This window comes from Dama dama, chromosome 3 (genome assembly GCF_033118175.1).
Source record: "Dama dama isolate Ldn47 chromosome 3, ASM3311817v1, whole genome shotgun sequence".
NCBI classification, from domain to species: Eukaryota; Metazoa; Chordata; class Mammalia; order Artiodactyla; family Cervidae; genus Dama; species Dama dama.
Window position 1 is genome coordinate 45452375 of NC_083683.1, and position 15272 is coordinate 45467646.

Here is a 15272-nt window from a genome sequence, read left to right on the forward strand (position 1 = left end):
TCACAGAAGCCAGAAGATAAAATGGGGAGAAAGAGTAAAAAGCAAAGACCCCAGGATGGCTCTTTCCTTCCTACTGTTGCCAGGTGTAAATAGACAGGTAGACAGGTATAAGTAAGAACTTTACAATGAGTGAACTCTCTTTTATTTGATCACCATAAAGCATAAAGTAGGTACTTTCTTCACCCTTTCTTCAGAATTCTCTTTTTCGTGAAGGATACCACTAGGATAAAAAGGTACTTTCCCTTCAGAAAATCTTTCATTTCCTTAAATTCTAAACAATAACTTCTCCCCAAAGTTGCCTTCTGTTTTCACTGGGTAGTATATACATGAAACTAGACGTTCTAAAACTTTTCCATTCACTTCATTTGTTCTATAGTCCAATTTCTAAGACATTGTTATCTTGGTCTATAATACTGAAACTACAGCAACTTCAGTTGTCCAAAGACTCCAGGTTCACAAGTCCCCTCTCTCAACCACTAAGTCTTTTAATTTCTGTACCGTTTGCACGTGTGGTGGGTGAATTACAGAAGACTGAGCTGTCTGGATGACCCCCTGAACCTGTACTTGCTCTCCAGGAAGAGGTACAATTGTCACTGGCGCAGATCCTCTTAATGACATCTAAGAACAAATAAAAATTCAATTAACATAATGTAATACCTGTGCATGTAAGATAGCTGAGTTCTTTATACTAGAAAACACATTTTAGAGCTTATTATATATAACCACATCTATTAATCACACATTAGCTATTTCTGTGTGCAGGAGATTGTACTAGGAGTATAAAATGAACACTAAGAGTTATAATACAAGCAAAAATATAGAAACCAATCTATTGTGGGAGCAAAGATAGGGTGCTATTTCAGCTGGATCTTGAAAGATATATAATTTCCTGATGGTATGTACGGGGAACAGGGTTGGAAGATATTTTGGGTGGTGGAACTGACTATATGTATAAAAACATCATTGTTCTTTAGGACATGTCATTCTGAAGAGAGCTGGTTAAAAACCAATTAAGAAATCAAGGGTCAAAAAGAGAGAGAGGCTTCCCTGGTAGTCCAGTGGTTAAGACTCTGTGCTTCCACTGCAGAGGGCACAGGTTCGATCCCTAGTTGGGGAACTAAGATCCCCCATGATGTGTGGTGTGGCCAAGAAAAAAAATAAAAATTTTTTAAAAAGTGAGAAATACCAACTTTGGGTAGCATCTTTAAAAACAATTTTTTTTCATGATTCAATTTTGTACTTGAAATATTTTATTTCTGTGGAAAGCAGATGGAGATTCATGGAAATACCACAATAAAATACTAAACCAAGAAAAGTCCACCCATCACTTTTCAAGACTCAGCTCAGGTTCTACCTCTTCCAAGAAGCTTTCCCAGAAATTTTCAGATCTCTCGCCTTCTCCTAGACTATACTGGTTCTAAGCATTCATCCTGGGCTTAAACACAAAATAAAATTCAAGGTTGCTCCTCAAGTCCTGAAAATCACCTTCGTGACTCTTTTCTGTGTATGCATCAGGTCCCCAATAATAATGCCTTATTCACTTTCATTGAAGGTTCTTTATCCTTTCCCAAAGTTGGATTAAATTCATCTCACTATCCCCTGAATGCCTAGGTCACAAAATATTAGATATAAAAATTTATCCAAATTATCAGAAAGGGAGTGTAAAAAAATACCTTTTAAAATCACATTCCCCCAAAATAAAATACTTAGGAATAAACCTGACCAAGGAGATGAAAGACTTACAGGCTGAAACTGTAAAACACTAATAAAGGAAACATTAGATAATTGAAAGAAATGGAAAGATAGGCCATGCTCTTGGATTGGGAGAGTTAATATTGTTAAAACACAATAATACCCAAAGCAATCTACAGATTTAATGCAATCCCTCTCAAATTACCACTGATACTTTTCACCAAACTAGAACAAATAATCCTAAAAATCACATGGAACCATAAAAGGCCCAGAACTGCCAAAGCAATCCTGAAGAAAAAGAACAAAACATGAGGTATAATCCTCCCAGACTTCACCAATACTACAAAGCTACAGTAATCAAAACAGCCTGGTATTGGCATAAAAACAGACATATAGTTCAATGGCTCAGAAAAGAGCACCCCAAAATAAACCCACATATGTACAGTCAGTCTTCAACACAGGAAACAATATTGTATGAATATTGTATATTCATACAATGGGAAAAGACAGTCTCTTCAGCAAGCAGTGCTGGGAAAGTTGGACAGCTACAACACACCCTCTCACAATATACAAAAATAACACATGACACCGTAAAACTCCTAGAAGAGAACATAGGCGAAACATTCTCTGACATAAATCGTTCTTATGTTTTCTTAGGTCAGTCTCCCAAGGCAGCAGAAATAAAAACAAAAACAAAGAAAAGGGACCTAATCAAACTTACAAACTTTTACACAGTAAGGAAACCATAAACAAAACAAAAAGACAACCTACAGAATGGGAGGGAATATTAACAAATGATGTGACCAACAAGGGCTTAATTTTTCAAAATTTACAAACAGAGCATACAACTCAATAAACGACCCAATCCGAAAATGGGCAGAAGACCTAAAAACACGTTTCTCCAAAGAAGACATACAGATGGCTAACAGGCACATGAAAAGATGTTCAACACTGCTTATTTATTAGAAAAATGCAAATCAAAACTATAGGGAGGGGGAATTCCTTGGTGGTCCAATGGTTAGGACTCCAAATTTCCACTGCAGTGGGCACAAATTTGATCCCTATAGGGAACTAAGATCCTGCAAAAAAAAAAAAAAAATACAATGAGGTACCACCTCACACCAGTCAGAATGGCCATACTTAGAAGTCTACAAATAACAAATGCTGGAGAGGGTGTAGAGAAAAAAAAAGAACCCTCCTACACTGTTAGTGAGACTGTAAGCTGGTGAAGTAGTGCAGACACTATAGAAAACAGTATGGAAATTCCTTGGAAAACTAAAAACAGATTTACCATGTGATCCAGCAATCCTACTTCCTGGGCATATATTGGACAAAACCACAATTCAAAAGATACATGCATCCCCATGTTCACAGCAGCACTATACACAACAGGCAAGACATGGAAACAACTAAACACCCGTCAACAGGTGGATGAATAAAGAAGATGCAGTGTACGTAAACAACGGAAGACGACTCAGCCACTAAAGAGGAAATAATGCCACTTGCAGCATCATGAATACAACTAGAGATTGTCATACTAAGTGAAGTCAGAAAGAAGGATGACAAATACCATGATACCCACTTATATATGGAATTTAAAATATGACACAGATGAACCTATGAAACAGAATCAGGGCTAGAGAGAGAATAGACTGGTGGTTACCTAGGGGGAGGGGCTGAGGGAGGGAATGGAGTGAGAGGTTGGAGTTAGATGTAAGCTTTTATATATTGAATGGGTGAACAACAAGGTCCTACTTAGGTACAGCACAGAGAACTATATTCAGTATCCTACGCTAAACCATAAGGGAAAAGAATATTTAAAAAAAAACATACATACACACATACATTATTCTTGTCAGTATTATTTTCCCTTACGGTTTAGCATGGGACATTGTGTGTGCTCACTCAGTCGTGTCCAACTCTTTCCTGTCCAGTGGGCTGTAGCCCACCAGGCTCCTCTGCCCATGGAATTTCCCAGGCAGGAATACTGGAGAGGGTTGTCACTTGCTACTCCAGGGGATCTCCCTGACCCAGCAATCGAATCCATATATCTTGCATCTCCTGCATTGGGAGGTGGATTCTTTACCACTAGTACCATCTGGAAAGCCCCTGCATAGGATATTGAATATATACTCTGGAGAAGGGAATGGCAATCCACTCCAGTATTCTTGCCTGGAGAATTTCATGGACAGAAAAGCCTGGTGGGCTATAGTCGGACATGACTGAGCGACTAACACATACACACATATATATGGAGAAAGAGAGAAAAGAGATTATTATTATTGTTATTAGTTGTAACTGAATCACTCTGAAGGGCGTAAGTAACACAACATTGCAAATCAACTATACTTCGATGAAAAAGAAACAGAAATTCCTTTATCCAGGTACTGAAAACTGTAGATTCTCAGCACAAGCAACTCCATTCAACCTCCCTCACACACTGTAAGACACAAGACCAAACTCTAGCACAGCTTCCGTCAGCTTAAGGCTGTATCCCTAGGATGACCCAGTTATCTTCAAAAGGTCTCCCTGAGAAAGCTTAATGCTGCCAAAATAACTAACTGCTTGTTCTAGCCAACACCTTTGACCTCACTTTCTTAGAGCACTTAACCTTAGAAAAATTGCAGCTGTCAATCCTTTCTCTGACCCTTGAAATACAAATCTTTTACAGCACAGAAATGTCTCTCTCAAGGACCTGAAAGTCATCCCGTTGAAATGTAATCACCAAGAAGGACAGGGCCCTTGTCTACCAGTCTCTGTGGAAGGATGGGAACCTCAGTTTGAGAAGCACCAATTAGCAAGCAGACACAGATGGCGTGATCACACTGACCAACCTCTCCACCTAACATCTTCAATACTTTTCCTTTACTACACCCCAGCATTTTAAACAGAGAAGGCAATGGCACCCCACTCCAGTACTCTTGCCTGGAAAATCCCATGGATGGAGGAGCCTGGTAGGCTGCAGTCCATGGGGTCGCTAAGAGTCGGACACGACTGACCAAGTTCACTTTCACTTTTCACTTTCATGCATTGGAGAAGGAAATGGCAACCCACTCCAGTATTCTTGCCTGGAGAATCCCAGGGACGGGGGAGCCTGGTGGGCTGCTGTCTATGGGGTCGCAGAGTCAGACACGACTGAAGTGACTTAGCAGCAGCAGCATTTTAAAAGGGACCCAACTTTTCTTTCAGCAGAGTTGAGCTTAATTTATGCTGGAGTTTCTCTTCCCTACTGTATGAACGAACTGTGAAATTCTTGCTGCCTTTAACAGGTGTCTAACTGTGCTTTTGTTGACAGTATCCCACTATGGAGATACAGAAATTACTGAGTAAAAACAGAACTCATGAATCTTAACAGTCTAGCTCTAGAGGTACCATTATACTCAGATTCCCTTACTCTTCAGATCCTAACAAGCCAGTTCAGTTCAGTCACTCAGTTGTGTCCAACTTTCTGTGACCCCATGGACTGCAGGACGTGAGGCTTCCCTGTCCATCATCAACTCCCAGAGTTTACTCAAACTCATGTCTATCGAGTTGGTGATGCCATCCAACTATCTCATCCTCTGTCGTCCCCTTCTCCTCCTGCCTTCATCTTTCCCAGCATCAGAGTCTTTTCCAATGAGTCGATTCTTCGCATCAGGTGGCCAAAGTATTGGAGTTTCAGCTTCAGCATCAGTCCTTCCAATGAATATTCAGGACTGATTTCCTTTCGGATGGACTGGTTGGATCTCCTTGCTGTCCAAGAGACTCTCAAGAGCCTTCTCCAATACCACAGTTCAAAAGCATGACTTCTTTGGTGCTCAGCTTTCCTCATGGCCCAACTCTTACACCCATACATGACTACCAGAAAAACCATAGCTTAGACAGACCTTTGTTGGTAGAGTAATGTCTCTGCTTTTTAATATGCTGTCTAGGTTGGTCATAGCTTTCCTTCCAAGGAGTGTCTTTTAATTTCATGGCTGTGGTCACCATCTGCAGTGATTTTGGAGCCCAGAAAAATAAAGTCAGCCACTGTTTCCACTGTTTCCCCATCTATTTGCCATGAAGTGATGGGACCAGATGCCATGATCTTCATTTTCTGAATGTTGAATTTTAAGCCAACTTTTTCACTCTCCTCTTTCACTTTTATCAAGAGGCTCTTTAGTTCCTCTTTGCTTTCTGCCATGAGGGTGGTATCATCTGCTTATCTGACGTTATTGATATTTCTCCCAGCAATCTTGATTCCAGCTTGTGCTTCATCCAGCCTGGCATTTTGCATGATGTACTCTGCATATAAGTTAAATACGCAGGGTGACAATATACAGCCTTGACGTACTCCTTTACCAATTTGGAACCAGTCTGTTTTTCCATGTCTGGTTCTAACTGTTGCCTCCTGACCTGCATACAGATTTTTCAGGAGGCAGGTCAGGTGATCTGGTATCCCCATATCTTGAAGAAGTTTCCACAGTCACTGTTGTGATCCACACAGTCAAAGGCTTTGGTGTAGTCAATAAAGCAAAAGTAGATGTTTTTCTGGAACTCTCTTGCTTTTTCGATGATCCCGCAGATGTTGGCAATTTGATCTCTGGTTCCTCTGCCTTTTCTAAATCCAGCTTGAACATCTGGAGGTTCACAGTTCACATACTGTTGAAGCCTGGCTTGGAGAATTTTGAGCATTACTTTGCTAGCATGTGAGATGAGAACAATTGTGCAGTAGTTTGAATGTTCTTTAGCACTGCCTTCCTTTGGGATTTTGAAAACTGACCTTTTCCAGTCTTGTGGCCACTGCTGAGATTTCCAGATTTGCTGGCATGCTGAGTGCAGCACTTTCACAGCATCATCTTTTAGGATTTGAAATAGTTCATCTGGAATTCCATCACCCCCATTAGCTTTGTTCATAGTGATGCTTCCTAAGGCCCACTTGACTTTGCATTCCAGGATGTCTGGCTCTAGGTGAGTGATCACACCATCGTGGTTATCTGGGTCATGAAGATCTTTTTTGTGTAGTTCCTCTGTGTAGTCTTGAACCTCTTCTTAGTATCTTCTACTTCTGTTAGGTCCATACAATTTCTGTCCTTTATTATGCTCATCTTTGCATTAATGTTCCCTTGGTATCTCTAATTTTCTTGAAGAGATCTCTAGTCTTTCCCATTCTACTGTTTTCCTCTATTTCTTTGCACTGATCACTGAGGAAGGCTTTCTTATTTGGAACTCTGCGTTCAAATGGGTTTATCTTTCCTTTTTTCCTTTGCCCCTGGCTTCCCTTCTTTTCTCAGCTATTTGAAAGGCCTCCTCAGACAACCATTTTGCCTTCTTGCATTTCTTTTTCTTGAGGAGGGTCTTGATCACTGCCTCTTGTACAATGTCACGAACCTCTGTCCATAGTTCTTCAGGCACTCTGTCTATAAGATCTAATCTCTTGAATCTATTTGTCACTTCCACTGTATAATAGTAAGGAGTTTGATTTAAACCATTCATACCTGAACGGTCTAGTGGTTTTCTTACTTTCTTCAATTTAAGTCTGAATTTGGCAATAAAGTTAGCTCCCGGTCTTGTTTTTGCTCACTGTATAGAGCTTCTCCATCTTTGGCTGCAGAGAATATAATCAATCTAATTTTGGTATTGACAATCTGGTGTTGTCCATGTGTAGTCTTCTCTTTTGTTGTTGAATGAGGGTGTTTGCTTTGATCAGTGCCTTCTCTTGGCAAAACTGTTAGCCTTTGACCTGCTTAGTTTTGTACTCCAAGGCCAAATTTGCCCGTTACTCCAGGTACCTCTTGACTTCCTACTTTTGCATTCCAGTCCCCTATAATGAAAAGGACATCTTTTTTGGGTGTTCGTTCTAGAAGGTCTTGTAGGTCTTCATAAAACCATTCAATTTCAGCTTCTTCAGCATTACTGGTCGGGGCGTAGACTTGGATTACTGTGATACTGAATGATTTGCCTTGGAAACAGAGATCATTCTGTCGTTTTTGAGACTGCATCCAAGTACTGCATTTCAGACTCTTTTGTTGACTATGATGGCTACTCCATTTCTTCTGAGGGATTCTTGCCCACAGTAGTAGATATATCTAATGGTCATCTGAGTTAAATTCACCCATTCCAGTCCATTTTAGTTCACTGATTCCTAAAATGTCGATGTTCATTCTTGCCATCTCCTGTTTGTCCACTTCCAATTTGCCTTGATTCATGGACCTAACATTTCAGGTTCCTATGCAATACTGCTCTTTACAGCAGTGGACTTTACTTCATCACCAATCACATCCACAAGTGGGTGTTTTTGCTTTGGCTCTGTCTCTTCTGTCTGGAGTTACTTTTCCACTGATCTCCCGTAGCATATTGAGCACCTACCGACCTGGGGAGTTCATCTTTCAGTGTCCCATCTTTTTGCCTTTTCATGCTATTCACGGGGTTCCCAAGGCAAGAATACTGAAAGTGCCTTGCCATTCCCTTCTCCAGTGGACCACGTTTTGTCAGAATTCTCCATCATGACCCATCCACCTTGGGTGGGTGGCCCTACACGGCATGGCTCACAGTTTCATTGGGTTAGACAAGGCTGTGTTCCGTGTGATCAGTTAGGTTGTTTTCTGTGATTGTGATTCTCATTCTGTCTGCCCTCTGATAGATAAGGATAAGAGGCTTATGGAAGCTTCCTGATGGGAGAGGTTGCCTGAGGGGGAAACTGGGTCTTGTTCTGATGGGCCATGCTCAGTAAATTTAATCCAACTTTCCATTGATGGGCAGGACTTTGTTCCCTCCCTGTTGTTAGACCTCAGGTGGAGGTAATGAACATAATGGCGACCTCCTTCAAAAGGTCCCATGCAAGCACTGCCACACTCAGTGCCCCCGACCCTGCAGCAGGCCACCGTCGACCCACACCTCTGCTGGAGACTCCTGGACACTCACGTGCAAGTCTGGATCAGTCTCTTGTGGGGTCACTGCTCCTTTATCCTGGGTCCTGGTGCTCACAGGTTCTGTCTGTGCCTTCCAAGAGTCCACTTCCCCAGTCCTGTGTAAGTTCTGGCAGCTCTATGGTGGGGATGATGGTGACCTCCTCCAAGAGGGCTTATGCCATACCTAGGTCTGCTGCACCCAGAGCCCCTGCCCTTGTGGCAGGCCACTGCTGACCCGTACCTTCCCAGGAGACACTTGATCACAGTTCTGGCTTAGTCTCTGTGGCGTCTCTGGGTCCTGGTACACACAAGGTTTGTTTGAGCCCTCTGAGACGCTCTGGCAGCTAAGGGTTTTGATTCTAAACGCAACTTCGCCCCTCCTACCATCTTGCTGGGGCTTCTCCTTTGTCCTTGGATGTGGGGTATGTTTTTTTGGTGTGATCCAACATTATGGCAACCCACTCCAGTACTCTTGCCTGGAAAATCCCATGGGCAGAGGAGCCTGGTAGGCTGCAGTCCATGGGGTCGCTAAGAGTCAGACACGACTGAGTGATTTCACTGTCACTTTTCACTTTCATGCATTGGAGAAGGAAATGGCAGCCCACCCCAGTATTCTTGCCTGGAGAATGCCAGGGACGGCGGAGCCTGGTGGGCTGCCGTCTATGGGGTTGCACAGAGTCGGACACGACTGAAGTGACTTAGCAGCCAACATTATCCAGTGATGGTTGTTCAGCAACTCGCTGCTGAACAACTAAAGCCAGTCACTCAAATAATGAGGTGAGCTTGTGAGGGGAATAATTTACATTTCTAAACGGATAAAAGTAAATCATTCCTCCAGAGTTTCTGATAATCCTTGTGTTTTGTGCAGGCTGTGGAACGGGCACATTTTAAGGAAAAAAGGCACCAGGTTTTGTTTCAGCAGTAGTCATTGCTTTGCTTTACTAATCGTTCTAACCTCACAAAATGCCTACTATTCAGAGTCCTAAAGCCTTGTGTCTTCTGCCACTCTCAAAGGTGATCATCTAAATCCTGAGGTCTTTCTTAAAGAAAGAAAAGAGAGAGGGGGAGCTGCTGTTCCCCGCTCCCCCCCAGTGTTAATCTGTGGTTGGAACACAGATGATTGCCTCCACCTGTTATTTTCCGGCACTAACAGAGCCTTCTGCAATGATAGAAATGTTCTAAATCTGCACTGTGCAATATGGTAGTTACTATCAAGCATTTGAAATGTGGCCAGTGTGACTGAGGGATTTTTAATTTTATTTCATTGTAATTTAAGTTAAAAATGAAATACCCATTTGTGGCTACCACACTAAAGAGTTCTACACCTTAAAGCTGTAGAACCTACTAGTACACCATGGCACTAACCTCAGAATCTCTTGGGAGATGTTAGAAGAAGTAGAAAATGATTTTTTGGAGCTGCTGTGGTTAATCTGGGAACTGCAGAACTGATTGCCTGTTATGCTACTGTAGCTGGGCTCATTCTTATACAAATAGTTGGGCAAAAAATTAGCATACTGCTTTTTAGCTCCATAACTGGGCTTCCCGGGTAGCTCAGAAGGTTAAGAATCTGCCTGCAGTGCAGGAGACCTGGGTTTGATTCCTGGGTTGGGAATATCCCCTGGAGAACAGAATGACTACCCAGTGCAGTATTCTTGCCTAGAGAATTCCATAGACAGAGGAGACTGGTGGGCTACAGTCACTGGGGTCACAAAGAGTTGGACATGACTGAGCTACTAACACTTTCACCTCGCTAATTAGGGTGTCCTTGGACCATAAACACTTGGGTAAGGGAGGCTGGAAAGTTAGTGTAGTGGCATGGGCAAGAACACTTTCACCTCACTAATTAGGGGGGGGGGTCCTTGGACCATAAACACTTGGGTGAGGAAGGCTGGAGAGTTAGTAGAGTGGCAAGGGCAAGAAACCTCTATTTATTAGAGTATGAATCCAAAGTCTTCTAACTCCAGAAAGGCACACAAATTTCTGGAGTCAGAGAGACTTGGCTGATTTTCAGCTAAAGGCTGTCATTTTCAGATTTTCAGCTCTGTGATGCTAAACAAATTATGTAACCTTCCAAGGGCCTCAGTTCTCCTTTGTAAATAGAATATTACTTTTTCAGAGTTATAGTGAAGATTAAGTAAGTAATAAGTAAAAAACAAATGGAATGGGGGAGGTGAAGAGAAGGAGCCGATATATATCTCTCTTATTTGGATCTTGTTTCAACAAACTGTTAGGAAAAAAAAAGATTTGTGTGTGTACACACATACAATAAATAACAAGAAAATTTAAACACTGAATGGTTATGACAATAAGAATAATATGTAGGTGTGATAATAGTAATGTGGTTATGTTTTTTAAAGGAGTTCTTCTACTTCAGAGATACACACTAAAATATTGAAGGCTGAAATGATAACTAGAATTTGCTTCAATATAATCTGGTTTTCGGGGGACCAGAGGGAACAAGGAGCCATGAGTTTAATAATTGCTGAAGCAGAATGATGGGAACCATAATGGCTCAACCATCTCGTCTTTGGAATATGTCTGAGATTTTCCATATTAAGTTTTTTGAAAAATACTCAATACAACAGTGAACACAATAGTGGCTGATCCTGTGTGGCTCCAGAGCCCAATGTCCTCTTCAAGACATCTTATTCCTCCTTACCATTGAGTTTTAAAACCTCTCACACTCTGCATGTTCTCAATTTGCTTCCCACACAATAAGTTTATTTGTTTTGCTTTTTCATTTTCAAGGAAAAAGAAAGAACAGACTGTTTTGACATTTGGAATGATGATTTTTTACTTACTTCAGTATCAACTATGGCAAACCCATAAGTCCAGGGTATCTGCTCAGTCATCAATGACTGGAGCCATTAATTCAAAGTACAAATGAAAAATAAAATGAGTGAAATTTTTACATCTTTTGGTTTATTAAAGATAATTTAACTGTAGTTCTGTGGTTTTAAAAAAAATTCCCCGTAGTTAAGCCTATGCTGTACTTGCCCCAAAGTGTTTCTCTTTCTAGGTCACAAAACATTCAAGATGATCTGAGGTTTCCCTGGTGGCTCAGTGGTTAAGAATCCACCTGCCAACACAGGAGACATGGGCTTGATCCCTGGTCCAGGAAGATCCCACATACTGCGGAGCAACTAAGCCCATGCACCACAACTATTAAGCCTGCAGCCTAGAGCTTGGAATTGTAACTACTGAAGCCTTTGCACCCTACAGCCTGTGCTTCACAAGTGAAGCCACTGCAAAGAGAAGCCTGACACTACGACTAGACAGTAGCTCCCACCAGTCGCAACCAGAGAAAAACGCGTGCAGCAACGAAGACCCAGCACGGCCAAATATAAATTTTAAAACAAGATTGGGCAGAGAGGATTCATACGTGTAAACTGACCAAATTAAAGTATTCATACTCAAATTACAAATAAAATAAATTCATACTCAGAAGTATGCTTTCAGGAAAATGCCAAATCCAAGTATCTCCTATACAATTACTTATTTTTCTTTAAAGTACATATCCAAAAAAAAATAAATAAATAAAGTACATATCCTTTTGTACACTCAAGTGTACTTAAAAAGAAAACCTTATTTCACTGCGATAAACAGAAACTAGTATCATTTGCTATAACTATATGGTAACTATAAAAATAAATAAAATGAAAACAATGCTGCTATTAAATATATTTTCAACTTAAAAACAGCATACAATCTTAAATGTTTCACATTTCTTGATGCTTCTCTATCCTCTGCTTCTTATATTCTAAAGACTCGAGATTCTAAATCACCAAGCCAAAACCTGAAATACAGTAAGAACAAATCAAAGAGTAAATAAAATCCCCTATCAAGGTGGACTTGAACTGCTCTCAAAGGAGAGGGGAACATTAAGAAGCCAGGGTTTTCTTTAGGTAAAGATAAAAAGGACCACATCATCAGGGTAAGGTAATAAAAGGAACATTCCATAGGTATGGAGGAGGGAAAGGGTGAAGAAAATGTAACTAGTTCTCCAGTAGAACCCAAATTAACATGACCTAGATGGTACAAAAAAAGAAAAGAAGAGCCTGAAACTCTAGAGGTGGTTCCCCAGGCACCTGGGGAATTCTTTTTGGAGAAAAACTCTCATCCTTGGCCACGAAAAATGTCCGCAGTTTCTCAAGATTAATGGACAGTAAAGAAAAAATAACAAGGCAGGAGGAACAAGATGCAAAAACTACAGTAGACAGCACAATCAGACCCAAATGATTTTAGATAATGACATTATCAAAGATTATAAAACAATTTTGCTTACTATGTTTGAATAAATGGTAGACTACATTTCAAGAAAAGCTTGAAAATATCTTCAGTAAACACAAAACTATAGCAGATTTGAAAAAGAACCAAACATTTTCTAAAAACAAAGATATAACACTTGAAATTTTAAAAATCATTGTTCAGATACACCAAATAAAGCTAAAGTGAAACTTAGTGAGCTGGATTATAGGTATGAAGAAATTATCTGAACTGCAATATGAACAGACAAACAGATGGAAAATGAGAGGTTAAGAAATATGGAGGATAGAGTGAGAAGGACAAAGAAGAGGAAAGACAGAAAATGTGAAGAGATAATGGATGAAAGTGTTCTTAGAACAGACCCCGATATATAGACTCAAAAACCCTAGTAACTCCCATGGGGAATAAATATGAATTCTACACCTAAACACAATATAAGAGAACCTGCAAAACAACTGACGGTAAAGAAAAGACTATAAAAGTACCTGAAAGAAAAAAAAAGTTTATATTTAAAACAGCAATAGTCATGTCTTAATCTGACTTCTCAAAAGCAACAATGAGAGACAGAAGCCAACAGACGGCTATTTTAAACATGCTAAAAAATAACCTAGAATTATACGCTCAGGGAAAATACCTTTTAAAAACGAAAATGAAATAGGTATTTTCAAGAAACAAAAACAGAGCAGCAGACTTTCATCGAAGTAAATCCTAAAGCAGTGGTTCTCAACCAGGAATGATTTTGCCCCTCAACGACATCTGACAACATCTGGGGACACTTGGGATGTCAGAACTGGGTGGAGGGGTTGGTACTGACATCTAGTGGGCAGAGACCACGGGTGCTGCTAAACATCCCACAATGCACAGCCCCCCACAACAAAGAACTGTCCAGCCCAAAACGTCTATAGTCCTGAGGCTTTTCTAAAGCAAATACTTAAAAGTAATCTCAAGTGGAAGCTGTGACATGTAAGAAGGAATGAGGAGCAAAGAAAGTGATAAATATGTGAGAAAAAAACGATGAATACATAAAATAATTATGTTTTATGTGGCTAAAAGAAAGTAAGAAAATAAATGGGAAATAAATGTTCTAAAGTTACTGGACTATCTGAGAGGAAAAGTATTAAGTTTGGGCTTTACTAAGTAGGCATGCTGTAATTAAGAAAAATCACTAAAAAACTAGTAGTGAGCTTATGTATAGTTCAAATTAATACAAGTCATGGCATGATGGAATGAGAACAAATAACTCAAAAGAAGACAAGAAAGGAGAGAAAAAGAAACATGGAACCTGTGGGTCAAAAAGTACAAAATAAGATAGTAGATCTAAATATGTATCAGTAATTATGTCAACTGTACATGGATCAAAGCTCTGTTAAAAGTCTAGGAGGGACTTCCCTGGTGGTCCAGTGGTAAAAAATCTGCCTGCTAATGCAGGAGATACGGCTTCAATCCCTGGTCTGGGAAGATTCCATGTGCCCATGTGCCTCAACTTCTGAGCCTGCCAGCTGCAACTACTGAGCCCACAAGCCCTAGAGCCTGTGTTGCACAAAAAGAGAAGCCACTGCAATGAGAAGCCCATGCACCACAATGAAGACCCAATGCAACCAAAAATAAATAAATAAAAAATTTTAAGTCTAAGACACTACAGTGGAATATTACTCAGTCATAAAAAAGAATGGACTCTTGTCAGCTGGGACAAAATGGATGGATCTTGAGGGCATTATGTTAAGTGAAATAAGTCAGACACAGAAAGACAAAAACCACATGACCTCACTTACATGTGGAATAAAACCACCATCAAGCTCACAGAGAAAGACTGGTGTCTGCCAGAAGCAGGGGGTGAGCAAAACGGGTAAAGCGGGTCAAAAGATACAAACTTCCAGTTAAAATATAGCTTAGTCACAGGAAGGCAATTTACAGCATGGTGACTATAGTTAATAATACTGTATTGCCTATTTTTAAATTGCTGAAAGAATAAAATTTAAAACTCCTCATCACAAGGAAAAGAATTTTTGAAACTGCACAGTAAGGGATGTTAATTGGACATATTGTAGTGATCATTTCCCCATGCACACAGATATTAAATTCTTAAATTGTACACATGAAATTAATACAGTGTTACATGTCAATTATATCTGAAACAAAACAAAAACCACAATGAGATACTACAACATATTCACCAGAATGGTTACAACTTAAGGAAATAATACCAATTTTGGGCACTTAGGTGGATCAACAGTGTTCTTATAAACTTCAGATGGTGTTGTCAATTGGTATAAGAAGTTTATAAAACTGCTGGCAGTATCTAATATAACTAAATATCTGCATACCAACTCATGTGCAGCACAGACATGTACAAGTGTGTTCATTAAGCATAATTTACAATACCTAAAAACGGAGAGGGGAAAAAGTCTAGGAGAGTAGATCTTTTTTTTTTTTTAATCCAGTTAT

General features: G+C 40.2%; 1 protein-coding gene across 3 annotated transcripts in view; it reads right to left on the reverse strand.

Annotated features, from left to right (window-relative positions):
• The window catches only part of ATF1 (activating transcription factor 1), a 62654-nt gene that overhangs the window by 22466 nt on the left and 24916 nt on the right, over window positions 1–15272 (reverse strand). For 2 of the 3 annotated variants that reach the window (XM_061127865.1, XM_061127873.1), the window contains exon 3: window positions 499–618. The exons of the other annotated variant lie outside the window; for it this stretch is intronic. In XM_061127865.1, coding sequence (XP_060983848.1) covers window positions 499–618 — 120 coding nt within the window. The remainder of the gene's footprint in view (window positions 1–498; window positions 619–15272) is intronic. 3 annotated transcript variants of the gene reach the window in all.